Here is a 24,427-nt window from a genome sequence, read left to right on the forward strand (position 1 = left end):
GTAATCATGTATATCAATAATATTATAAATAGGTAATATTTTAATTGAATTTCAACTATTTGTTTGTGGTTGTTGTTGTTGTTGTGACCGGGCACTTGAACATCCACACGGATATCTCAGTGTGCATTTGTATATGTATGTCGATATACATATACCACGCTTTTAATAATACATAAATGTATGTAGATATATATAGTTTTATATAGATATCGGTTTCTATAGTTATGTATTATTGGTAGATATAATTGCATGCAATTATTATATCCGTAAAGGGTGTGTCCATTTCCTGTTTTTTCTTTCGCTTTCGCAACTGATTCATCCTCGACTCCAACTCCATCTTCATCTCGATATCCACCTCCTGCTCCGTATATTATGTTGAGAGCTCTGTGCTACCGCGACGCACCATGTTGAGGTCGCTGAAGTCAATCTCTTGCGATTCGATGGATTGTATGGAAGCGCTGCGCAGCTTTGTGGCCGGAAATTTGCCGCGACTTTTCAGTGCCGTCAACTGCAGCATGGAAATGTTGTCGGGTTAGGAAAGCTTTTATTTGTATTTGTAATGTATTTTTTTTTTTTTACGTGTGGGTGCATTAAGTGTATGTGTGATTGAGTGTAGATGTGTGTGTTGTACATGCCAAGCTATGTTTGTTACGACAACAGTGAAACTGTGTAAAGACAATAATCAATATTAATATAGCTATTATTACAGATACAAATGTCAACTATAGTTGTTAAGCGTGTTGTGAGAATATTTATTAGAGTTTGATGTGAAATACAGATGGGATCTAATGCATTGTTTAAACACAAATTTGAAAAACAAACAATTATGAATGGTAATTTAAGTTTTAATTATTGTTTTGTGCATAGATTTGCATTAAAATAATAGTTTTAGTTTCCCATTTGTCACCGTAGGTCTTAATGGAAAAAAAATGGAAATCAATACGGGTTTAGAGAATAATCAGTGTTCAAAGTTCGGAAAGAAGCAATATAATCGAAAAGTTTAGTTAAAAAGGTTCAGTTAAAAAGGTTTAGTTAAAAGTTCATTCTCTACTTCTGTATAGTGTTTATGCTTTTGCTAAGTAATACAAAGTAACGATCAAAGTTAGAAACTGCAGAAAATTACAAAATTGTTAAAAAAGTGAATGAAAGTAAGTACAGTTATTTCTATAAGGATAAAATAAATATTACGAGTTATATATATGAAATGGTTATAAATATAGATGAAAAGTACGATTATGATTAAAATCGACATCTGATAAAATTGTTAAATCATAAGAAAAAAAAAACAAAAAAGAAAGTTTCACATTTTAGAGTTTGCCAAATGAAATTGATAATAAAAATAATCTTTCAGTTAACATGCTTTTTTGAATTTATAAGTATATGACGACTTGTATAAGGATTCATGCATGGAAGAAAGGAAGAAAGCATGCATTGCTCTAATCAACAATTTAAGGGGGACAAGCTGAATTATATATGTATATAATCAAATGCTATAAATTATAGATACTATATAACACTGCATGGTATATGGAATATAGTCATGCTATATGAATACAAGCCATACGGGGAACGCAAGATAAATATGAGAGAGAGCGAGAAAGAAAAGTCTGGACACGAATACGAGTATTAAAATTAACCATACTATTTAACAACATTACTATCAAATTTAAAGGGGGGATGAGTTTATAGACACCTGATATTAGCTTTTGGTCGCTTTTGTTGCCGCTGTTAATTGTGTTGAATTGAATTTTCATTCTCTTTTCTATTTTTCTTGTTTAACTGGGATTAAGGTAAAGATGCTTTGCTTTTCTTATGATGATTTTTGTTGATTTTCTTTCATTTGCTTTTCTTTTTGGTTTTTCGTTTTGAGATTTGTTATTTTTCATTTTGAATTTTAGTTTTGTGATTAGCTTAGCTTATCCATTTCCACGGCTCAGTATCGGGGCTGGTAATTGGCGTGGGATACTAGAAAACGCAAATGCGTTATCATATTGTATAGATATTTTTTAGTTTGTTTGGTGGTGTGAGAAAGAGAGATTCAATGAGAAACAACGAGATTATTATCTTGAGCAGTTACAAAGTATCGAAATGAAAATATAACAAATAAAGCAGAAAATGAAAAGCTTTCTTAAGTTATTTTTAACTGCCACACGTAAGCGCTGTTTTGTTTGAGGGGCTGAAAAAGCAGTTAGCATCGGTAGAAGTTGCACCGTTTGATTGCCACATTTTGGTGCAAGATTATTGTGTTATAGTCGGGTGTGTAGAGGTGTGTGTGTGTGTGTGTTGGGTGTCAAAGTATGTACACGGTCTGCGTAACTGCGTTGGGTGGTTGGTTGGTTGGTTGATTGGTTGGTTGGTTGGTTGGGTGCGCTGAGTACTTGTATTTTAAAGCCCTTAACCGAAAATAAACAGCCAAAAACAGAAACGAAGTCAAAGTAACTTTTGTGAAACAGTTAACAAAACCAACCTCCGCCTTCATGTCAGCCAACCTGTCCTGCAGGTCACGCACTTTATCCGAATCATCCAGATTGGCGCGCAGCTCGCCCTCAGCAAGCATTTCCGAGTTCTACAAAAAAAAAGGAACACAAATATTAATAAATCTAGTTAAACTGATATATACAATATATGTATACATTAGACAAATATACATTTAACAAATGTAGTACAATACAATATACCCTCATATATATATAACGTTGTAAATTTGAATGCATAATGCTTTTAAAGGTCAAACCTAGATCAAAATGACATTTTAAATCGGTTCAGTTTTGATCAAGTTATAACAGTTAAAAGCTTGTCAGACCTTTGACCCAGCAGCCTTGTTATTATATTACATTACCTTTGTTTCCAGTCGCGATATTTCCTGCTTCAGTTCGGCAACAGTTTGGCTCTGCTCAGTGAACTTGATTTTCACATTCATGAGCTCATCTTTCATGCGAGATTCCAGATCCGAGTATCTATAAAAGTAGTCAAAGCATATTAGATTTGAGTTGAATTTAGTTTGATTTCAACATGGAACTCACCTGTGTTGCTGCTCACGTGCTTTGTTGGCCAATTCCTTTTCGCGTGTGACGGCCAATTCGAGCTCTTCCTTGAGCTTCTTGTGCTCCTCGTCCTGGCGTCGCAGCTGGTTCGTGGAGACCTGCACCTGTGTCTCCAGCTCCATTACTTTAAGTCGCAACTCCTTCAACTCGGTGAGCGTCTCCATTTCACGAATACGCGTCGTCATAAGCTCCTCCTCGAGCTTCTGCGTGTGCTCCGTTGACTTTGAGTTGTCAAAGAAGTTCGTCAACAACTTCTTTGGCGTGGAATCAACGGAGGCAGTGCTGTGCTCATTGCGCTGATTCTCAGCCAACTGACGCTGCCATTGTGTGCTCAGCTCCTGTACACGCTGCTTGAGATCCTTGAGGGATAAAGAGGCCTCCGCTTCACGCAATTTGCTGGCAATCAACTCGTCCTGCAGATGTGCCACCGAATTATCGGGCGTTGTTTCACGCAGCGTCTTCTTATCCTCCTCCAGCTCCTCCACCTTGGCCTTCAGATTGCGTATCTGATCTTCACTCTCGGCCGAACCCTGTCGCACCTTGACCAGCTCCTCCAGCAGACAGGAGACCATCTCATCACGCTGCTTCAACGCCTCCTCCTTTATGCACAGCTCATCGATTGACGATTGTCGCGAGTTGTTCTAAACATTAATATTATTATCAATTTCAGTATATGTGCTTGCTATTTGTGTTTTTCCAAATGTTCATGCAAAAGTTTATTGATAAATGTACAATAAGAGCATGCAAATAATCTATAAGAATAATATTAGTTTTACAGACATGAGATATATTTTAAACGATGCCTAATTCAAACCATGTGTAAGAATTTTTTTGCGAACTTTCCTAGAATTTAAAATTAAAAAAACCTCAATAAAATAATAATTTTCTAAATTCCAAAATAGATAGCTGTAGAACTACTGTCCTAAATTAAAAACTGTGTATTGCCGAGTTAATGACATATTCATTCGCTTTCAGAAAACGTAAAGCATTTTAAAATTCATTTAAACATTCTTGAATAATGATGAAAAATTAAGGCGGATCTCTAAAAACAGCCAAAAATAAAAAACTAAATTTATAAAATAAAAATTAAATTAAAAAAGAACTATACCAAAGAATTCTAATTTTTTCATGTATAAAAAAAAGTTGAGTTCGGAACCAGTGACCCAAAAAAGTTGAATTTTGTTGCCTAGTGCTATTAATGTTAACGTTAGTAAACAATAGTTGTCCAACTATTTAAGTGTATATTAGATTAAGCTGGTTTTAAGTAATTACTAGAAATGAATATGTATAAAATATGGAATTGTGTTAAAGTAATTTAAAGCACGCACATGTATGGGTTAATAGTCAATAATCTAAAGTTCTTATACAACAATTGAACGATAACAAAACATGCAAAATAACTGAACGTAGTACATACATATAGAATTTAGATTATAGAAAGACCTATTATATGTACCTATTATATATAGAGCTACATATATATACAATTTATTTTCGGGGAGAACTTGCAATTTGAGATACTTACGCTATCGATTGAAACGTTCTGCAATACGTTGAGCAAATTATACGTATGTAGTTTGTTTGTGTATTTGTTTATTTTATGTATGGATTATCATTGATATTTGGATTGTGTATATATGTTTGTTTTTAAAGCACCATAACCATAAGAAACAGAAACAGAATAGAAAGAAAGACAGATAAGGATTAACAACGAATCTCTATAGGTGTTTTTTTTTTTTTTTTTTTAGCACGGTTTGCAACATAAGTTTTCTTGTTTTATCAATGTTCTTCAGTTATTTTAGTCACAAAAATATATAGAAAGAGTGGGGCAACTTACATTTTCCTGTAGTCGCAGACTGAGTCCACGCACCTCCTCATTCGCATTTTCCAGTTGATGTGAGACTTCCAAATACGAGCGTCGCAGCTGCATGAGTTCCGTTTGAATGGCATAGCTAGAGGAAAATGATTTATTTTAATCTCTGCATTTTATAAAATTTATCTGTTTATTGCCGGGACACAAAATTACTGTTTTAGATCAAAATTACAACTACAAAAATAAATTTTTAAAACGTCAATTGCCAAAATGTTTGTAATTAATAACAGACAATAAACCTCATTTTCAATAATTTACAATAATAATAAGTATAAGTGAAAAATTAAGGACTTAATAAAAATCTATGAAAACTGTAGACCGTAAAATTAAAGAATGGACACAGACAACAATGAAACATTTTTTTTTATAATAGGTTACATCAGGGAATAACACCGAAACCGATTTCGGAACCGTTAACCGAAACTAACCGTTTCATTTTTAGTACCGGATCTGAGACCGTAACCGATATTAATTCTCTGTCCAGAGCCGAACACCGAAACGTTTATACCGGTACGGTTAAAGAGTTGACCAACTTAAGACTGTCATAACTTGATTAAAACTCAACCGATTATCAAGCGGAATGTCATTTTGGTCTTGATTTGGACTCAAAATTCATTTGGCAATCAAATTTTAATAAATTCTTAGAAAAAAATATTTTCCTTTAGATTCTACTTGATATTTATTTCGATGCTAAGGGTCCCCCCTTTGAAATTTCGAAAATTCAAATTTTTAAACCTCAAGTTTTCACTTTTAATCAACTCCTTACATCATAATTAGTATAAAACAGCACTTTAAACTTGATTCTGAGACCTTTCATTTTTTTGTAAAAAATCATGTGAAATTTAACAAAAATTTGGACTTGTAAAGTGGCTAAAACACCAGTCTGACCAACATCAAACTGTCATAACTTGATCAAAACTAAATAGATTTTCAAGCGGAATGTCATTTTGATCATGATTTGGCCTCTTAATTCATTCTGCATTTCATTTTTGTTTATTTAGAAAATTTTTTTATTTTCGACCAAGATTCGATTTCGATGCTAAGGGTCCCCCCTTTGAAATTTTGAAAATTCAAAATATTAAATCTCAAGTTTTCACTTTAAATCAACTCCCTATATCGTAATTAGTATAAAACAACACTTTAAACTTGATTCTGAGACCTTTCATTTTTTTGTAAAAAATCATGCCAAATTGAACAAACATTTGGGTTTGTAAAGTGGCTAAATCCGCAGTCTAACTAACTTCAAACTGCCATAACTTGATCAAAACTGAACCGATTTTCAAGCGGAATGTCATTTTAATCATGATTTGGCCTCTTAATTCATTCTGAATTCAAATATTTGAAAATTCGTTAAAAAAATTTGTTTTGATGTTTCAAAATTGATTTGTTGTACCGTTACGTACCGGAAGTGATACCGGAACCAAAAGAAAAAAACTGAAAAAAACCTTTTACCGAAATAGTTATTTCGGGACGTACCGGAACCGAAACCGTAACCTATGATTGTTTCGGTTTTATTCCCTGGGTTACATATTTTCGTATTGAAAAAAGGCTACAAGATGGACACTCACCTGGTCTCCTCCTCCTCAGCTCTTGACACCTGTCCCCGCACCAGTCGATCCGCCAGCTCGGCGCTCTCCGCCTCAAGCAGCTCATTGCGCTGTTTAAGCAAACAATTCTCGCGTCTTAGACGTCGCAGCTCAACCATTTCTTCCTGTTCCTTTTTCTTCAAGTCTTGATACTCTTTCTCCATTTTCTTCATGCGCTTCGTGTTGATTTTCAGCGAATAGGCCAAATTGAAGAAACCCTCGGGATCAGCCTCAACGCGACCGGGCAGCTCCTTTTGAAAGAACTTGAGCATGGCCTCCATGTCGAGGCACAGCAGGGATTCCTTGCCCGTTAAAAGCAATGCCAAAGCCACCTTGAATATGAACTCCATGCCCTCACTGAGGAAGACATCCATGATGCGGCAACTAAGGTTCACATTCAGCGTGGTCGTGTAGAGTGTAAGAAACCAGCTGGATGCATACATGGTTGTCTGGAAGCCCTGCTGCTGGAAATGTATATGCATATCTGGTATCTGTTCCTGCACCAGATTCTCCAGCTGATACATGCACAATCCCAGCTCGGACATCGATGGCTTGAACATGTGACGCATGCGATGCTGTTGCATGATCTGCACGAGAACCGCAAATGCCTCCTCCTCGGGCATCTGCATAAGCAGCAGGCCGACAATGAATCCAGATCCCTGACAGTAGCCAACCTCGCGATCGTGTAACGAATACGCTTTGATCACATTGAATAGCGCCTCCTGACCGGGACCATCTTTCTCCTTAAAGAAATCAACCTCCGGATATGTCCGAGCGATGTCACGTCGGATGACTTTCTCGCAGGCAGATGTTGCCTTAATGTACTCCGCATACTGTTTCTTATCTGCATCCGCGGCGCCACTCAGCTGTTGCCACACAATCGCTCGAAAATGATGCGGTATGCCACGACGTACCAATTCCCTGACACAGGGATTTTTTCGCTTGAGTGCGCCATCCCAATCATTCAAGATGGATGCCCATGTTGTCCAGATATCCTCTTCGGCAACCGAATTACCGCCTGGATTTAAAATTGAATACAAGATAGGAAAATACATAATTATATAGAATAATGGATTGAATAAATCTTAATAGTATGATTTAAAACTCACTTGATGTTAAACTAATTTGACTCGTGTCCGAGTTTTTACGGCTGTGCGTTGAGTGCAGCGAGTTGAGGCTCTTGGCATCGCTCTCGATAAGCTTATTGGCGGCTTCTAACTTGGCCAGCAGATCCATTTCCGAAGTGGGTAGATTCTCTTCGCCGGTTAAGACCTTTACTTCCATTTTCTTATTGCTATCCGGTGGCGACGCAGTTGTGGTCAGTGTCATTTTCTGAATGACGATGCTGACACAACAACTCAAACTGGAATAGTCCTTTTCCTTCTACTCGTTACTCGCTACTAGTTACAACTGATGCCTCTAGTTGTTGAATCGGATACACTTTGTCCGTTATTCGTCGCTCGCTACTCGCTAATCGCTACTCGTTGCTTCTGTTGAACTCGATCTGTCTGCTTACACTCGCTGTTGTTCTACTCGTTCTCGTTGTCAATTCTCCGCTCTTTATTGTTGTTATTGCTGTAACTGTTGTAATCCCATTGGGGTGATCTCAACGATAGCTCCGTGGATGCATAGCTAAGCTAGCTCAGCTTCTCGTCGCAGCTCTTTTCGCTCTGTAAAGAGTTCAAGCAAAACACATTGACACTCAGCCTTTATTGATAGCAAATTCAAGTCGATCAAATTAATGGGGACTGACACATATACAAAGTTTGTATTACAAACATATATACACATACATACATACATATGTATATACATATGAATCTACGCTCTCGAAATTGACAAGTTAAGCGCACTTATCGAAACACCAGACTGACAGACGTCAAGTTGAACTCAATTATACATTTCCCTATCTGTTATCGCCTGATAAAGTTTTAGTGGGGAAACCATTAATATGTACATATATCCAAACAATTCAATGCAAACAAAGCAAGTGCGAGTGAATAAGCTTAAGAATAAGAGTTAAAGTTTAACTTGTATTGTTTATATGTCGTGCGACCCAAAAAGAAATGGATCAAAACAAAACGAAAGTACAAAAAAAAAAAAAAAACAAATTCAACAATAAATGCCAAAAAACCTGTCTGGGCTTCTACGTTGCGCCGTTTAACTATTATATTATACACATACGTGTTCATCTATCTACAAAGTATATATATATATATGTATCTACATATACATATCGGAATGGTCCACATTGGTATTCATGCGATTCGTATGCATAATCGAGTGTGGGCGACGGTTAAGATTGCGCTTTCGGGTCGATTGACGAGTCCCTGACCGCATTGTCAATTTGATGGTCAGGGAATCGCCAAGGGAACTGGCAAAGTAAACAACTTTAATTCGCTTTTTTTCAGTTAGCAACATTAAGAATCGATAATGTCAATGGAAATCATCTACTCAATCATTAAGTGACTGTGCGTAAGTGTCAATAAATTGCATTTAATAACAGTAAGCTGTTTTTAGATTTAAGTAAAGTTAACACTAAATTGAATTCCATTAGGGAAGAACACCGGAATCGGTACCGAAACCATTAACCGAAACGAACTGTTTCATTTTTAGTACCGGAACTGAAGCCGTAACCGAATAAAAATTCTCTATTAAGAACCGAATACCGAAACGTTTGTACCGGTGCGGTTGTGGTAAAGTTGCTAGGTCAAAGAGTTGTCCAACTTCCAACTGTCTTAACTTGATCAAAACTAAATAGATTTTCAAACGGAATGTCATTTTGATCATGATTTGGCCCCTAAATTCATTTTGTATTAAATTTTTGTTTATTTAGAAAATTTTAGTATTTTCGACCAAGATTCGATTTTGATACTAATGGTCCCCCCTTTGAAATTTTGAAAATTCAAAATTTTAAAACTCAAGCTTTCACTTTAAATCTACTCCTTATATCGTAATTAGTATAAAACAACACTTTAAGCTTGATTCTGAGACCTTTCATTTTTTTGTAAAAAATCATGAAGAATTGGATAAAAATTTTGACTTGTAAAGTGACCTCCGAAGTCTGACCAACTTCAAACTGTCATAACTTGATCAAAACTGAACCGATTTTCAAGCGGAATGTCATTTTGGTCTTGATTTGGCCTCTAAATTCATTCTGCATTCAAATTTTATTAAATTCTTAAAAAAAATAAAATGTCCTCTAGATTCTAATTGATATTTATTTCGATGCTAAGGGTCCCCCCTTTGAAATTTCGAAAATTCAAATTTTTAAACCTCAAGTTTTCACTTTTAATCAACTCCTTACATCGTAATTAGTATAAAACAGCACTTTAAACTTGATTCTGAGACCTTTCATTTTTTTGTAAAAAATCATGTGAAATTTGACAAAAATTTGGACTTGTAAAGTGGCTAAAACCGCAGTCGATGCGAAGGGTCCCCCCTTTGAAATTTCGAAAATTCAAAATTTTAATTCTCAAGTTTTCACTTTTAATCAACTTTTAATACCATTTAATAATAAAAACAAATTAAAGTTTGTGTTCTTCTTTTTTTAAATATTTTAATAGATATTCTCTGCACATTTTAAAGAATTCCTACCAAGTATACGTATCTAAGAAAACACGAAATAATCTGTGTTATGTAATATTTGAATTTTTGGGTGTAATAAAAACTAACACATTTTACTAATGGATTTCAATAAAATCTGCAAGCTCATAATGAATTTTCTTTTTGATAACAATCCCTCCCCCCACGCTTTTAAACGATTGATTACGTAATCATTATGTTATGAATTAATATAAAATTATAATAACAAAAATGGCTAAAAGTCTGCTCGCAAGCCAGACAGTAGCGACTTTGATCCCGCTGCCCCCATTAAAAAAAAAGTTTTTAACAAACAATGTAGAAATCTATAAATAGAGGTTGTTTTTATCAAAAGCTCTAAATAAGTATGGCTAATTAACTTGACTTGACTAAATAATTACTTAATTATAGCGACAAATGCAACTTCAATAGCGTTAACTAAAAACGATTGTAAATCAGCCAAGAGACAAAAACTTCCTCTGTTTAAATTATTACAGAGTTTAATTTTGATAGCAAAAGTAACCGACAAATAAAAATTCTTTGGTATCAAAAACAAAATAAAAAAATAAGGCATTGCAACTACGCAACAAATAATAAGTGTGTTCTTATCAAAATAAAAAATGGGAAAACAAACAAACATAAAGCAAATAATGAATGAAAAAAATAAAAATAAAGGAAGATATATCGAACGGTATTTACACGCAGTCAACTAGCTTTAACTTGGTCGTTTATCTTACGATATATGTGTATGTGTGTTTCTGAAACACGTAAAAACTGATCGATATACCGTATGACCCCAAGTTCCGACGTCATGTCGCAATGTCGCCAACGAATGGGAAATATCGTTTAAAGCAATTACACACTTGTTGCCTCCCACACACACGCTCACAGACACCCACACACATACACACACACACACACCTAGCACAGACCTGGAGAGAGCTATTTGTGGGTGCATGGTTAACATCAATTGGTGAAGTGAGGGAGACGGAGGTAGACATGATGCAAAAGGGGTAATAAAAGGCATAATCATACCCTCTTGACATTGAAAGTAATAAATGGGGTATGCTAAAAGAGCTACACTCAAAGAAGACAAGAATATAAGCAGAAGAAACGGAGAGATGAAAGAGAAGAGAAGGGGGAGAAAATTGATATCAAAGAAAGTAAATAAGGCATACTATAAGAGATATATCGGAGTCTATAGAGTCTATAGCGAACAGAGAGAGAGAGAGAGAGAGGGAGAGAGAGAGAGGGAGAGAGAGAGAGAGGGAGAGAGAGAGAGGGAGAGAGAAAGAGAGGAAGGATTGAGGAAGTAATTTATCTTTACTTTGTAACATTAAGTAAAAATTAGTAAATATAAATTAGAATCTTTAGTAATATCATTTTAACTTTGTTTAAAATAAATTCATTAATAGTTTTGCATTCTTATTTAATGTGAAATTATTGAGACTGATTCAATAACTAATTAATAGCAGCACTTGTAGCATCAAGAAACTGCTAGTTAAAAATAAAAAGAAATAAATTTACAAGAAGTAGGGCGGAAGTCAATAAGAGGTGGGAAAGCTACTGAGGTATAATAAAAAGTCTATTATAAGATACATATTAGCTTGTTTTGGAGTCGATTTAGAGACAAGATACTGTCTCCTGTTACCCTTTAAAAAATACCGGATTTTACCGAAGTTTAAAAACTTTTTAAAATCGAATTTGATGACGTACAGGGGTGTTCCAAAAATGTAAATCAACCGAAAAACGACCAAAAATTTATGGGTTTTTTGTCGGTTTGTATCTCTTGTTCACACCTGAGACACATTCTTTAAAATTACTCCTCAGAGCGACATCTTTGCAGTCATTCAATGTTGAACTTATTTTATGATATTGTTGATTAATGGTCTCGTGGCTCTATTCGAATAAGATTTCCCAACCTGCCACAAATAGAACTTTTATTGTTTAAAAAACTGGGTACGATTTCCACCCTGACAAGCTAAAGGTAAACAGTCAAATTAAAAAAAAATAATTTAGAAAATATTTGACACATTGATACAGCGTAACTGTTGGTCGATCACTTTCAGCTAGCACAGAGACAAAAATTGTCATGTTTAGATCAATCAAGAGCTGTTGCCGACAAACATTTCCGTGAAACTGAGGCAAACACAGAAAATGCACATAACAAAAAAAAAAATACAAACAAAAAAAACTAAAAAAAAAAACTAGTTTAAAAGTCTAGTCAAACGAAAACGACTGCTAGCCACCCTATACTTATTTTATAAGCAAAAAACAGATTCTGTTAAAAATCAAACAATTTAAATGAAACAAAGCTTAAAAAAATTTGTTTGATCTCTGAGCTCGCTGAATATATATACCAAGGGATCTTCTTCTGATTGTTTCGCACAATTTACAAACTGTAACAAACCTTATAAAGCCATTTAACTTTGTAGGTACAGGGTCCTAAAATAATAATAACAATAAACACTTTTATGATGGTGCTAATATGTCGGATGGGCAAGGGAGAAACGGTAACAAGAGGCAAGAGGGAAAGGATGGATGGGGGTTAAATGTATGTAATTGTGCTCATGATTGTCATACATATGAGTATAAATGCATTGGCACAAATTCAAAGTCGAAGTCAGTTTGCAAAAGCGGTTCATTGCCATCAGCTTAGAGCGTCAACGCAACAAAGGAAAATATTTGAATGAAAAAGGAGAGAGAGACAGACAGACAGAGAGAGAGAGAGAGCGCTTAACTAAACTACTAGTGAGTATATATTTATTATAAGTATATATGTGAGTGTATGCGACAATACAGTTATGAGCCGGGCGTTCATACAACATCGACACTTTACGATACGATACAATACGTTACGATATGTGTTGATTAGATTTCGAAACTACAAACACCACAACAACAACACAACACTGCAGGTGTACGTGCGTGAGTGTGAGTGTGTGTGTGTATTTGTCTGTGTGTGTGAAATACACAAGTGAAATCAAATCGCAAAAAATCCAATCTCTGTGGCCGTTCCATATGAAATAAGGTTAGTTTACTCAGTACGTGAAGATACGTGGAGTCGATCAGACAGGAGCGTGAAACGCGCAACGCCAACAACAACACTAACAACAAAGCTAACGAAATACGCGAAACACGCGAAAATAAAATAACACAATAAAAATAATAAAACTTAAAGAGAAAAAGGTAATAATTAAGTAAATGAAAACAAAGCAAAGCCAAGGCTATTTTTGTATCTTTTATTTATTACTCATGCGATTGTTGTTTAAGAGTATTATAGTTCGATGCCAATGTATGCAACAGGCAAAAAATTGCATTTCCTTAAAAGCAAATAATTACATATAAAGTAATAAAAATTATGTATTCTCAAACAATTGCAACAGTTTACTTTAGTTATGCAACAAACAAATTTTACCAAAGAAACAAGAAGCAGCTACTTCGATTTATACAGGTTTCAGAATAGAATTAGTTTTCTTTAACCTGTTCTTATTTGAAATCAGATAAATTTTACGGATTGCATTTGCTTTGAGTTGCTGTATCTGAATTCTATAAAGTAAATACAGATTATTTGTAAATACATACTAAGCCTAAATGCAACGTCCAAAAATACATATTAAATGATCTTAATAAAAAAGTGAAACAGGAATTGGCCTAACAGAGTTTACGTCATGTTTGGCTGCCATAAATGTAATTCAAACCTTAACAAAAATAACTACAAATTAATATATTTTTTACAATATATACAATATCAGAAGTACATATTTTTTGAGGCACGAAAATCGTCTGCCATTTAATTATAATTAATAATTATAATTAATAATTATTTTAAATTTCAACAAAATTATTAGTTACTGGTATATTTTATACAATTAATAAGTTAAAGTCTTTGAAGCTTTTTTAATTAATTTAAAAATAACTTAATTTTAATTCAAGAAACAATTAATTTAATTGAATCTTTACAAATCTCTTATAATTTGAAAGCACAGTCGTGAGTAGAGTTGTTATTTGTTATTAATATTGTTGTATTTATTTCATGTGTCATCCCAACAGATTAAAGTTTAATTGACTTCAACAAGTTGTTGACCACTTTGTACAGAAACAACGGATACACACATCATGACGGCCAAGGCAGCAATTGCAGCTGAGCAACATGAATCGGTAGAACCAGAAACACCACCCACACCACCCACTCCACCAACACCACCTCTTCCACAAACGGAGCTAAGTGAAATATTTTATGTGGAGAATCGACGACGCAAACAGAATATTAAAATTCAGGTTAAACTTTGTAAAGAAGGCGTCTATCTACGTCGAGAGACGGCAGAAAATGATCACATCAATGAGCAGCTGATAAGGATTGAGGATATAATTGGTTCTAGTTGTGGGCAACGGTTAAAGAAGCGAGCACGCGGTGGTCTCAACTCTTGCAAGAATCCCAGCAAGGATACGCAGGAGGAGGTGGAACTGCCAGAGGATCAACAGTCAACGGTGGGCGGAAAAAAACAACAAACTCAAACCGATAAAAGTGCATATCTCTATATCTATGCATATCTGAAAAAGGAAAAACCTCTGCGACGTGTTCAAACGCTCAGGATTTTGCGTTTTCGATCCTGTGATGAATATGCCGAGAATTTGAGTACGGCTAGACTTTGGCATCGCACAATACGAGAGCATAAACAACAATCGGGAGCTGCGGGAGAAACAGCGAGAGCAGCAGGCAAAAAGATATTGATACTACTTAATCCCAAATCCGGTTCGGGCAAGGGACGTGAACTATTCCAAAAGCAGGTGGCACCGCTGCTAAGAGAAGCGGAGGCTCAATACGATCTACAGATCACAACACATTCACAATACGCACTGGAATTTGTGCGATCACGCAAAGATCTTCTTGAACGCTATGCGGGCATTGTGGTTGCCTCCGGTGATGGACTCTTCTACGAGGTGCTCAACGGTCTAATGGAACGTTTGGACTGGCGACGTGCTTGCCGTGAATTATCACTTGGCATTATACCTTGTGGATCGGGTAATGGTCTGGCCAAAAGTATTGCCCATCATTGTAATGAACCATATGATCCAAAGCCCATACTTCATGCCACACTCATTTGTGTGGCCGGACGTGCCACACCAATGGATGTGGTAAGGATCGAGTTGAGTCATCGGGACAAGCACTTTGTGATGTATTCATTTCTATCGATCGGTTGGGGTCTAATCGCTGACATTGATATTGAAAGCGAAAAATTGCGATCGATTGGTGCACAACGATTCACATTGTGGGCAATTAAACGACTCATCACACTGCGCACATATCGGGGAAAACTCTTCTATCTGCCGGCTAAAACAAAGAATACCACCAACATAGAGATTGATCCAGTTACAGTGCCAACTCCGAAACAATCACCACAACCAACCGAAAAAGACGTCAGACTGAGCCGCAACAGATCTTTGGTACGTCGTTCATTGCCCACAGCGAATCGTGTAACCAGCGAGTTTAAGGATCTGGCAGATGACAACGATGATGTGGAGCTTCGTGATGATTCCAACGCCGATCTCGATCTCTTTGCCGATGCAATGTCGATGACGGATCGTTCGACTTATCGCCAAAATGCAGACAGTTGGCATTCGGCGGTGTCACGTCGCACCGCATATTATTCCATAGGTGGTCAAAGCACGAGATCGAATCGCAGTCGTCTCAGTGTGGCACAGAAAATCGAGGATGCCAATGCTGAGTTCATGCAACTCGTGCCGACGGGCAATATGCCGAGTCTGCACTTGCCACTGCCCGCTGACCAGGGCTGGATCTGCGAGGAGGGTGACTTTGTGATGGTGCATGCTGCATATACCACACATCTGGCATCGGATTGTTTCTTTGCTCCGGACTCCAAGCTAAATGATGGCCTCATTTATTTGGTAATCATAAGAGCTGGCGTTGGACGCTCACAGTTGCTCAACTTTCTGCTCAGCATGAATAATGGGACACATCTTCCCGAACAGGAGGATCCACATATTCTTGTGGTGCCGGTATCAGCTTTTCGGATTGAGCCAAGTGGCAATAACGGCATTCTTACCGTTGACGGTGAACATGTGGACTATGGACCTATCCAGGCTGAAGTATTTCCGGGTCTGATCAATGTAATGACTACAACGGGACAATGAGTTCCCAAAAAAAAAAAAGTCATTCTTTAGATTGTCAGTTCCATGTGTGTGTGTGTGTGTGTGTGTGTGTGTGTGTGTGTGTGTGTGACTAATCGATTAAGACTGTATTTTGTTTTTTTTTTTTTTTACTTTTATCGATTCGTCAACTGTTAATTATTTTTAAAGAACAAATATAATACAAATAAAGCTGGGCAAAGTCAATATTCATGCATGCGAGGGTTGCTCAATAAATGACTGTCACTTTTGCTAAACAAATATGCCCAAGAGAAGCCTAAATATTTCATGTTAAGCAGCTGTTAATAACAGAAATTTTTGTTTCCATGACATTTAATATTTAACAGCTGTTAATAGATTAACATAAAACTGTGTTAAAACCCATGATTTGTATATTTAATTTCCAAAGGAAACCTGTATTTTGTAATAAACTTTATAAAAGAGCGTTGCCTCACATGACTAAAAAAAAAAGTTTTTAGCAGCTGTTAATAGATTAATTTATCGCTATATATAGTACATATTTCTCTTAAAAGAAAATTTACTTATACATGAGTACACTATTTTAGACTTTTTGTAGAAATTTGTCATATTTCATGACAATTCCCATTTTGTAGCTGTTACTAAAAAATTATTTAAAACAAAATGTCTTCTACTGCATTAAAACAATTTTTAAAAAAATGTATTTTTAACATTTTGTGGAAACTCCACATATTAATAAACTCGTCAAAATAATAATCCTTAAAAGCGGAAGATTACTATAGCGCGTGATAACAGTGCGATAAAAAGCAAACAATAAATGTTATCTACTCCATTAAAATAATTTTGCATTTCATTCAAAAGAAAAATTGTTTATTTACTAAACTGTTTGAAAAATGTTGTTAATTGAAAATAAATAAGCTTCTGCAATTATTATGCGTTGAAGATAGCACCGAATTCACTAAGAATTTTTCGTGATACCGCAATACATATGGGTAATTTTATAATATGAGCACTCGTACTTAAGTCAGCTCTCTGCCATCATCATCCATCAGCTGCAATTTTGATTAGATTGGTGGTTTATATGGCCGCAGATTGGAGCTCATAAAGCACATTGGGATTTGCTGTCAAAATCTACTGGACACGACTGCATGGCGTTATCTTTATTATCATTACATATGTATGTATATGTATTGTACCTACAACTGTACCCTATTGAATGCTCTTTGAAATTAGAAGAGATATCAGTACCTGGTCTGGGGCAATGTTCGAGTGCTCTTAATAGCTTTATTCTTTGCATTAAGTTAGCAACTATTTGAATCCGAATCTGATAAACAGTAAACTGTAATAATTAAGCTAAACTCATTGAAAATATCATCATATCAATTTGGAAACTGGGTCGTTTATTCCACTAACTATAAGTAATTTCAGTTGTTAACTCACTTAAACATAAAATAGCTAAAGCGATATCGATAATTGCACCGCATATACATGAAACCATGTAAACCAGCTGTTATCACAGAATACAAGGCTACAAAATTAAACTTTTTTTTAGAGCAAGTGGGTCCTAATCCACTTTTTTCGATAAATATGAGGGCCAAGACGACAAAAAAAAACTTAAAAACTTGTTCAATTGTATAGTTCTTTTATTATAATTTTTTATAATATGGGGATTTTGTAGCTGATATACAGTATTGGCCAAAACTTAAGCACCTCCACAGGGCTTTTTTTTTAAATGATATTTTTTTAATGAAAACAAAGTTATTTAGAGGTATTCCAGAAATGTTAACCAAAGGAAAACCAACCAAAGCCCCATACATTTTCTGTTGATTTTCGGTTGGTTTACATTGCTGGAACACCCTTTCAGTTTATCCACCACTATAATTTTGCAACTTTTATATATTTCGCAGGGTATCTGCTAGAGTATATCATCAACAAGAGTTATTTATTCTTCTTCAGTCACAGCATGTACTTATTTAATAGACGCCACTGTAGAAAATTGACAGATTCAACAAAACTGTTGCATACTTTTAGGCTAGGCACAAATTTTTGTATAGACGACTCACACACACAAATACATGTACGCATGTACATATATATATTATTCATTGCTAATTAATGGGATCATCAAACTGTGGACAATAATTAATGTGATGCATGTGGCAAAGTGGACAAGTGGCCAGTGTATAGTTTTCTAAATGCAACAGTTTAAATGACTAAATTTTTTTTTTTTAAATATGGCAACGTTTTATACTTGATGTACGTATGTATGCACATGTATTTGCACACTTATTTCCAGTCTGATTCATTCATAAGATATACATATAAATATGCATGTGTGCCACATGTGTGACTGCCCCCAACTTAACGGCAGCAGCTAAGAATCAAGCAAACCAACAAAATAAAAATAAATTAAGTTAAATAAAAACCAGCTAACACGACTTGAATTCATTTCGGATGCGGTTTCAAGTAGCCACTCGAGTTAGTCAAGTAAATACATATACACATGCATATCATTTTTACCGTTAGTTGCTGTACACACACACACACACATACATACATATGGAAAGTCACAAAAATAGATATATGGTTATATGTAGTCAACTTTTATAGTTATTATTGTTTATACAAATTGCATTTGAATTTGTTGCTAGCATCAATCTAAAAATGTCGGCCCCTCCTCTTCTGCCTTTTATTCTCTGTCCCCCTCTTTCTTTCGCCATCGTCACCCAGTTGAATCTGCAGGCAGATTGTGTGGGAATTAGTCAGAAACCTGCTGGTGCTGCGACTGCGACTGCGATGCCAACGCCAACGGTAACGGCGACTGCGACTGCGACTGAGGCTTTAACTTTTGCTTAGCTCTCAGCGATACCACGCATTCAGACGACAAAACAGGGTATATCACTAGCGATCATTTATGATAGTTCTGTTAATTGTAAACATAGTACGAAAAGATACCCTGTTCATCAATTGCTAGACAACATTTATAGGATATCTAATTCAGTCGGTGTATATAGCTAATAAGTACACATTTATAACAAAATTTGTTTACATTAGATATAGCTTGTATAAATATTGCATGTCTGAAAAATACCCTGTGTCTCAGATGTAAGTAAACATATGAATCTGAGAATGACATACTCTATACACTTAGACCATATACTTTATCTATTGTCGCTAGTGATCATTTATAGAAGCTTTGTGAATAGCAAGTTAATAGTTATAGGGTATTTGCTAGTAACATATTCCAAGCGTTTGTTGTTTTTTTGAAAGTTGAGATGAATAATGCATTCACGATGCGGCGACTTTTGTATCACGTTGTTTAATTTACTTTTCAGTCCTTTTTCCGACTTTTTATAACCTAATCAAGGGTATATTAAGTTTGTGCAAAGTATGTAACAGGTACACACTCACGGCTTAAAAATGTATTGCTTCCGAAATGAGTCTTTTACAAGGTCTTTTCAATACTCCAATCCAAAAAAGGATATTAAAGATGCAGAGAAGTCATAAATTTAATTTTTCGGATACATTTTCGAAGATACAAAAATCGGTTGCTTTACATTTGTTACAAATATTAATAAAAACGATTAATTATTGGTATATTTAATACAAAAATAAATACATTTAAAACGAATTTAACGTCTATTTATTCAATTTAAAAATTAATTTAATGCTGTTTAATATATTAAACATTTAAAGCAAGCATTGTAAATTTAAAAAAAACAAGTGTTTTTCGGTACTGAACTAGACCAGAGTATCATGTAGTCGAGCAATCTCGACTAAAGCCCTCTTAGCCGTTTTTTTTTTTGATTTTATGATGGTTCAGTAACACAAAATATTTAATATTATTAATGTCATACAATGAAATTTCAAAGCTTTCAGTGATAAACTATATAAGTTAACTGATTCAATTCTGAATGGATTTTTTCACAGCAATGTTGGCTTACAAGAACTCGTTAACTTGTCCAAAATGCAAATTTTTATTTAATAATTCTGTCAATTCTCTGTCATGTTCCCGACCTGAACACAATTAAGATATTAACCTAATTAAATTCATAGTAATAGAGTGCGGGGTAATGTGGGGAGGGAGGTGAAGGTAGGTGGCTGCTAACGACGTCAGCTTAACTGTCACGTGGTTTTTCTTGCCACGCCCTAAATGCCCACACAATATGGTGTGCTCATATTAACATGCCTAATTTGTATATACTCTGCCTCTCTCTCGCTCTCTCTTTCTCTTTTTATACATCTCCTATGTAAACTGGCCAAGCCCCGAAACTTGGCTAACTTGTAGCTTGTAACTGAGTCCGTTATTTGAGATTTGTTGTAAAGTAATGCAAGGATATTTATATAAGTGGTGGACTGAGTGGATTGGAATGGGGAGTGTAGTCACGTGGCAGACAGAAGACAGAGCAAAAACAAAAAGAAGAAAGAGAAAAAAGCAATTAAAAAAAAGGTAATTCTCAAGATACAAAAGTATCTGGAACTTAATGGTATCTGTTAATGAGTTTTGTATCAGCAACAGAATGGGAAAGTGTACACAAATGATACAAATATACATAAATGTACATACTTACATATACATTTATATGTAAGTGTATGTCGGTGTATAAGTGGAAGTAGATAGCGCCGAGGGCAACATTTGTTTAATCGTCAATCAGAAGCAAAAGCACGCGCTGTTTTAGTTCTATTTGAATACAATAAAAATAATATTTTATCGCTTCAAGTGCAGATGCAGTAAAGTCATAAAGACAAAGGGAGAGACAGGGACAGAGGCAGAGAGCGGGAGCGAGAGCTTTGAACAAAAACAGCAAACGTTTCTAGACAAAAGTATTGACTATTTGATATTCTCTTTATCTATATACTATATGTATATATACATACATATTATTTTTACAAAATTAACAATTGATAGCTATATTAAAATTTTAATTGAGAATTCGAAGTTTCATAGATAAAGTTTTCAATATTTACCAATTCAAAGCTTACTGCAGTTTACATATCTAAATAGTTTAAATCGACGACAAAGTCAGTAGATCATAAAATATTTAGGTGTGTTCTATAAATCTTTTAGGACGATATTAATGACAGAATTCGAAAATGTCAGAGATTTCATTTATCGTGTAAGCAAAGTCCGCTGCCTTAAATTTATTTTCAAATTCAACAAATTTATTAAATAAACAATACATTTTAACTATTGAAAGCCACTAAAGTTAGTTTCAGAAGCAGCGGAATTGCTGTTAGAGATTTGTAAAATCTGTAAAGCCAATAAAAATTAACCTTTTATAAAAGCTTATGTACATAAGTAGATTAAAATAATAAATAGAAATTTGAATTTATGTTTTGTTACCAATTTTTTTTTATATTTCTATTCGACAACGTTACAACTGCCATTACTTTTGTCCATGACTGTATATATTTACAGCTCTTTTGAATGGGGGCGGCACTGCGATCAATGGACAATAACAAAACGCACTGGACTATTTTCATCTGTTACATGAACAACAAACTGTAACAATAAAAGCGATATCAATTGGGAAATGAGGCACACAGCTGTTTTACCCCTCCAACTTGCATTTACTTCATCACACACACAAACACACACACACACACTCGCACTCTCTTTCGCTCTCTCACTCTCCAGCGCACATTTTGGACATTTAAGCATCGGCTAAAAGAGAGCAACAGCTTTTATTGTAAAATTTAACGAAATAGCAAAAACAACAACACAAATTGATCATATCAAAATGAGGTCGAAATATTGTAACGGTATTGCGGCAACACCAACAACAAACAAAACATCGAAACGCCCAAAAAAGCTGAAAGCTGTTCGGAAATAAAATGCAATTCATCAAAAGTAAAACTTCAAAATGCCGGCACGTACTGTATGTAGTCAATACATACATACATACATACATGTGTATGTATATACACGATTACGAATGTGATGCATTGCAAACGTTGCAAGAAGTCAAAACACCATATCAACAATTTGGTGATTGGCAACAAGTAAAACAATAACAACAGCGAATTGGGTTGGCAACGCGGAACAGCGCGGGGGAGCGACAGAGAGAGAGCGCAACTGGCGGCTATTGTTTTGTGATGTTTTTGTCTGTTGCTTATTTTACATAACGGTTTTGTATTTTTGCAACGGACAGCGGGACAATAGGAGAAGGCAATTATGTATGTGTGTAGACACCTGTGCATATGTATGCATATTATTATGTGTAATTTAGATTTGTTTTCATGATGCCGTTGCTACTTTTCGGTTAAACATTAACAAGTGCTCATTGTTGTGTTACCTTTTATTGTTGTTTATCCCACACACACACACACACACACTCATACACTCACTGTTCAAGTGCAAATCGTTTTTAACATATTTTCGCGGCTTTTTAAGAAGGTCAAACTGCTTCAACACCAACTAAAATTAAAAACAATATAAAATAAATAATAAAGACAGAAGACCTACATTATTTGTTATTATTATCTATGAAGATTGTAGGCACATATGCAAAACAGGCCGAAACACTTGTGCAGATAACTTGAAAAGTAAACGAACAATACGGAGATCAACTAAAAAGCACATACAAAAGTACTTAAACTATGTACATAGTATAAAGGCTATAACTTCTAAACAAATTATACAATTATACATACATACAATTTGTATAATGTTTTCGCTGTCTGCGCTGTATGTGAAGCATGAACATAAATAAATAAACAGAAGAATATCAAAAAGCACGCGAGGCGTATTAACTTACATACATACATGCATACATATGCATGTAGATGCAGATGTAAATATATTTATCTATGTATTTAAGTATGTATGTCCATTTATGACCATACACCCATGCAAGGTGGCATCGCTGCGCACAGAGAGAGAGAGCAAGCGACTGAGCGAGATAGTGATAAAGAGAGACAAGGAAAGCTAGAGCAGACGAAGCGATGAAGTTGGATTGAAAGATACAAGGTTACAACAACAAGACAACAAAGCAGCTGATGTGGTAGGAAATGGGTATAAAAAAAACAGACACACACAAGAAACGCTGCAGAATTTTCTCCAATTGGAATTTGGGAGGCTGTTACTGTTGTTGTTGTTGCTGCTACTTGATGATGATAATAAACATAAATATGTACATACATACACGTATGTTGATTTGATGAATGCGCGCAAAACATAAGAAATGCAACTGAACTGTTTAATAAAGGCAAAATGAGAAGAGTAACAAAAACCAACAACAACTGTATTTAAGTTTAACTAGAAAGTTTTTCTTTTGCCATTTGATGACGTTTGATGAACGTACGTAAATAAAACGTTAACGTATTTTTTTTTATATATGTATGTATGTATGTATTCACCACTCTAGATTCCATGTAGGTTGTGTTTGGACGAGTGTCTGTGTGGTTGAGTGTGAGTGTAAGCTTCCATGTACATTGTACATACAGTAATGTACGTAAATAGTAAACACACCTGCTTTAGCACTCACCGTTACTTCTTCCTCCTATTGGTATTCTGAGCGAAGATGGCGAATTTGCAGACAAGACGACGAGCGAAGCGACGTCGTCGTTTCAATCAAATGTACATTCAACTGCCATGGAAAAGTTGTAAGCGATTGAACGACAAGGTGTTTTTCATAAATTTCACTTCAAATTTAGACGAGACCGTTTTTTTTTTTTTTTTTGTTTGCTGTAAACGTCACTTCTTCGGGTTGCCCGCACACACGAACACAAACTTTCATATATACATATACACACTGGCTATTTTCTTATTGGAGTAAGTTTTTAGTCGCACAGGAGCCAATAGTTAGCTTTTAATTAAATACACTTAATACGAATAGCAGTATTCGAGGCTACGGATAAAAACAAAACAAAAAGCAATATCATTCGAAATCTCCAATATTTATTTCTTTGGCGTTCGTTCAATGTTTGCTGAATTTATAAACTGAATGAAGTGAACACAAACATCCACACACTTCCACCAGGCGCAAAGGTTGCCACCCTATAAAATTCCCCGATCTGGCAGCTTGTATCAATTTAATCAAATTGAAAATTTGGTTGCACCCAAGAAAATTCACCTAAATTTGAATTTTTCTTAATATTGAAAATAAAATTTTTTAATCTTTGCAGAATTTTGTCGATTTTTTATATTTTTTTTTTAGAATTAAATTTTTATCTTCTCTCTCCTTGGGATGACGAACTTCCAACCTTAAAAT

General features: G+C 35.1%; 2 protein-coding genes across 6 annotated transcripts; one reads left to right on the forward strand and one right to left on the reverse strand.

Annotated features, from left to right (window-relative positions):
- Positions 1-295: 295 nt before the first annotated feature.
- Positions 296-24,182, reverse strand: LOC117781865 (ecotropic viral integration site 5 ortholog). Of its 4 annotated transcripts, none has more exons than XM_034618746.1 (9): positions 23,702-24,182; positions 7,613-8,173; positions 6,486-7,521; positions 4,882-4,996; positions 4,570-4,587; positions 3,024-3,685; positions 2,840-2,957; positions 2,468-2,566; positions 296-508 (listed from the first exon to the last, which is right to left on the reverse strand). In XM_034618746.1, the coding sequence occupies exons 2-9, from the start codon at positions 7,830-7,832 to the stop codon at positions 371-373; spliced, it is 2,406 nt and encodes an 801-aa protein (XP_034474637.1). In that variant the 5' UTR covers positions 7,833-8,173; positions 23,702-24,182; the 3' UTR covers positions 296-370. The 4 variants fall into 4 exon arrangements, with proteins under 4 accessions (XP_034474637.1, XP_034474644.1, XP_034474651.1 ...); XM_034618760.1 differs by lacking the exon at positions 296-508 and adding an exon at positions 1,863-1,965; XM_034618753.1 differs by lacking the exon at positions 4,570-4,587.
- LOC117781892 (sphingosine kinase 1) lies at positions 13,087-16,259 on the forward strand. Of its 2 annotated transcripts, none has more exons than XM_034618786.1 (2): positions 13,087-13,271; positions 14,134-16,259. In XM_034618786.1, the coding sequence occupies exon 2, from the start codon at positions 14,205-14,207 to the stop codon at positions 16,239-16,241; it is 2,037 nt and encodes a 678-aa protein (XP_034474677.1). In that variant the 5' UTR covers positions 13,087-13,271; positions 14,134-14,204; the 3' UTR covers positions 16,242-16,259. The 2 variants fall into 2 exon arrangements, with proteins under 2 accessions (XP_034474677.1, XP_034474669.1); XM_034618778.1 differs by having other exon boundaries at positions 13,088-13,274; positions 14,139-16,259.
- Positions 24,183-24,427: the final 245 nt, after the last annotated feature.

This window comes from Drosophila innubila, chromosome X, assembly GCF_004354385.1.
Source record: "Drosophila innubila isolate TH190305 chromosome X, UK_Dinn_1.0, whole genome shotgun sequence".
NCBI classification, from domain to species: Eukaryota; Metazoa; Arthropoda; class Insecta; order Diptera; family Drosophilidae; genus Drosophila; species Drosophila innubila.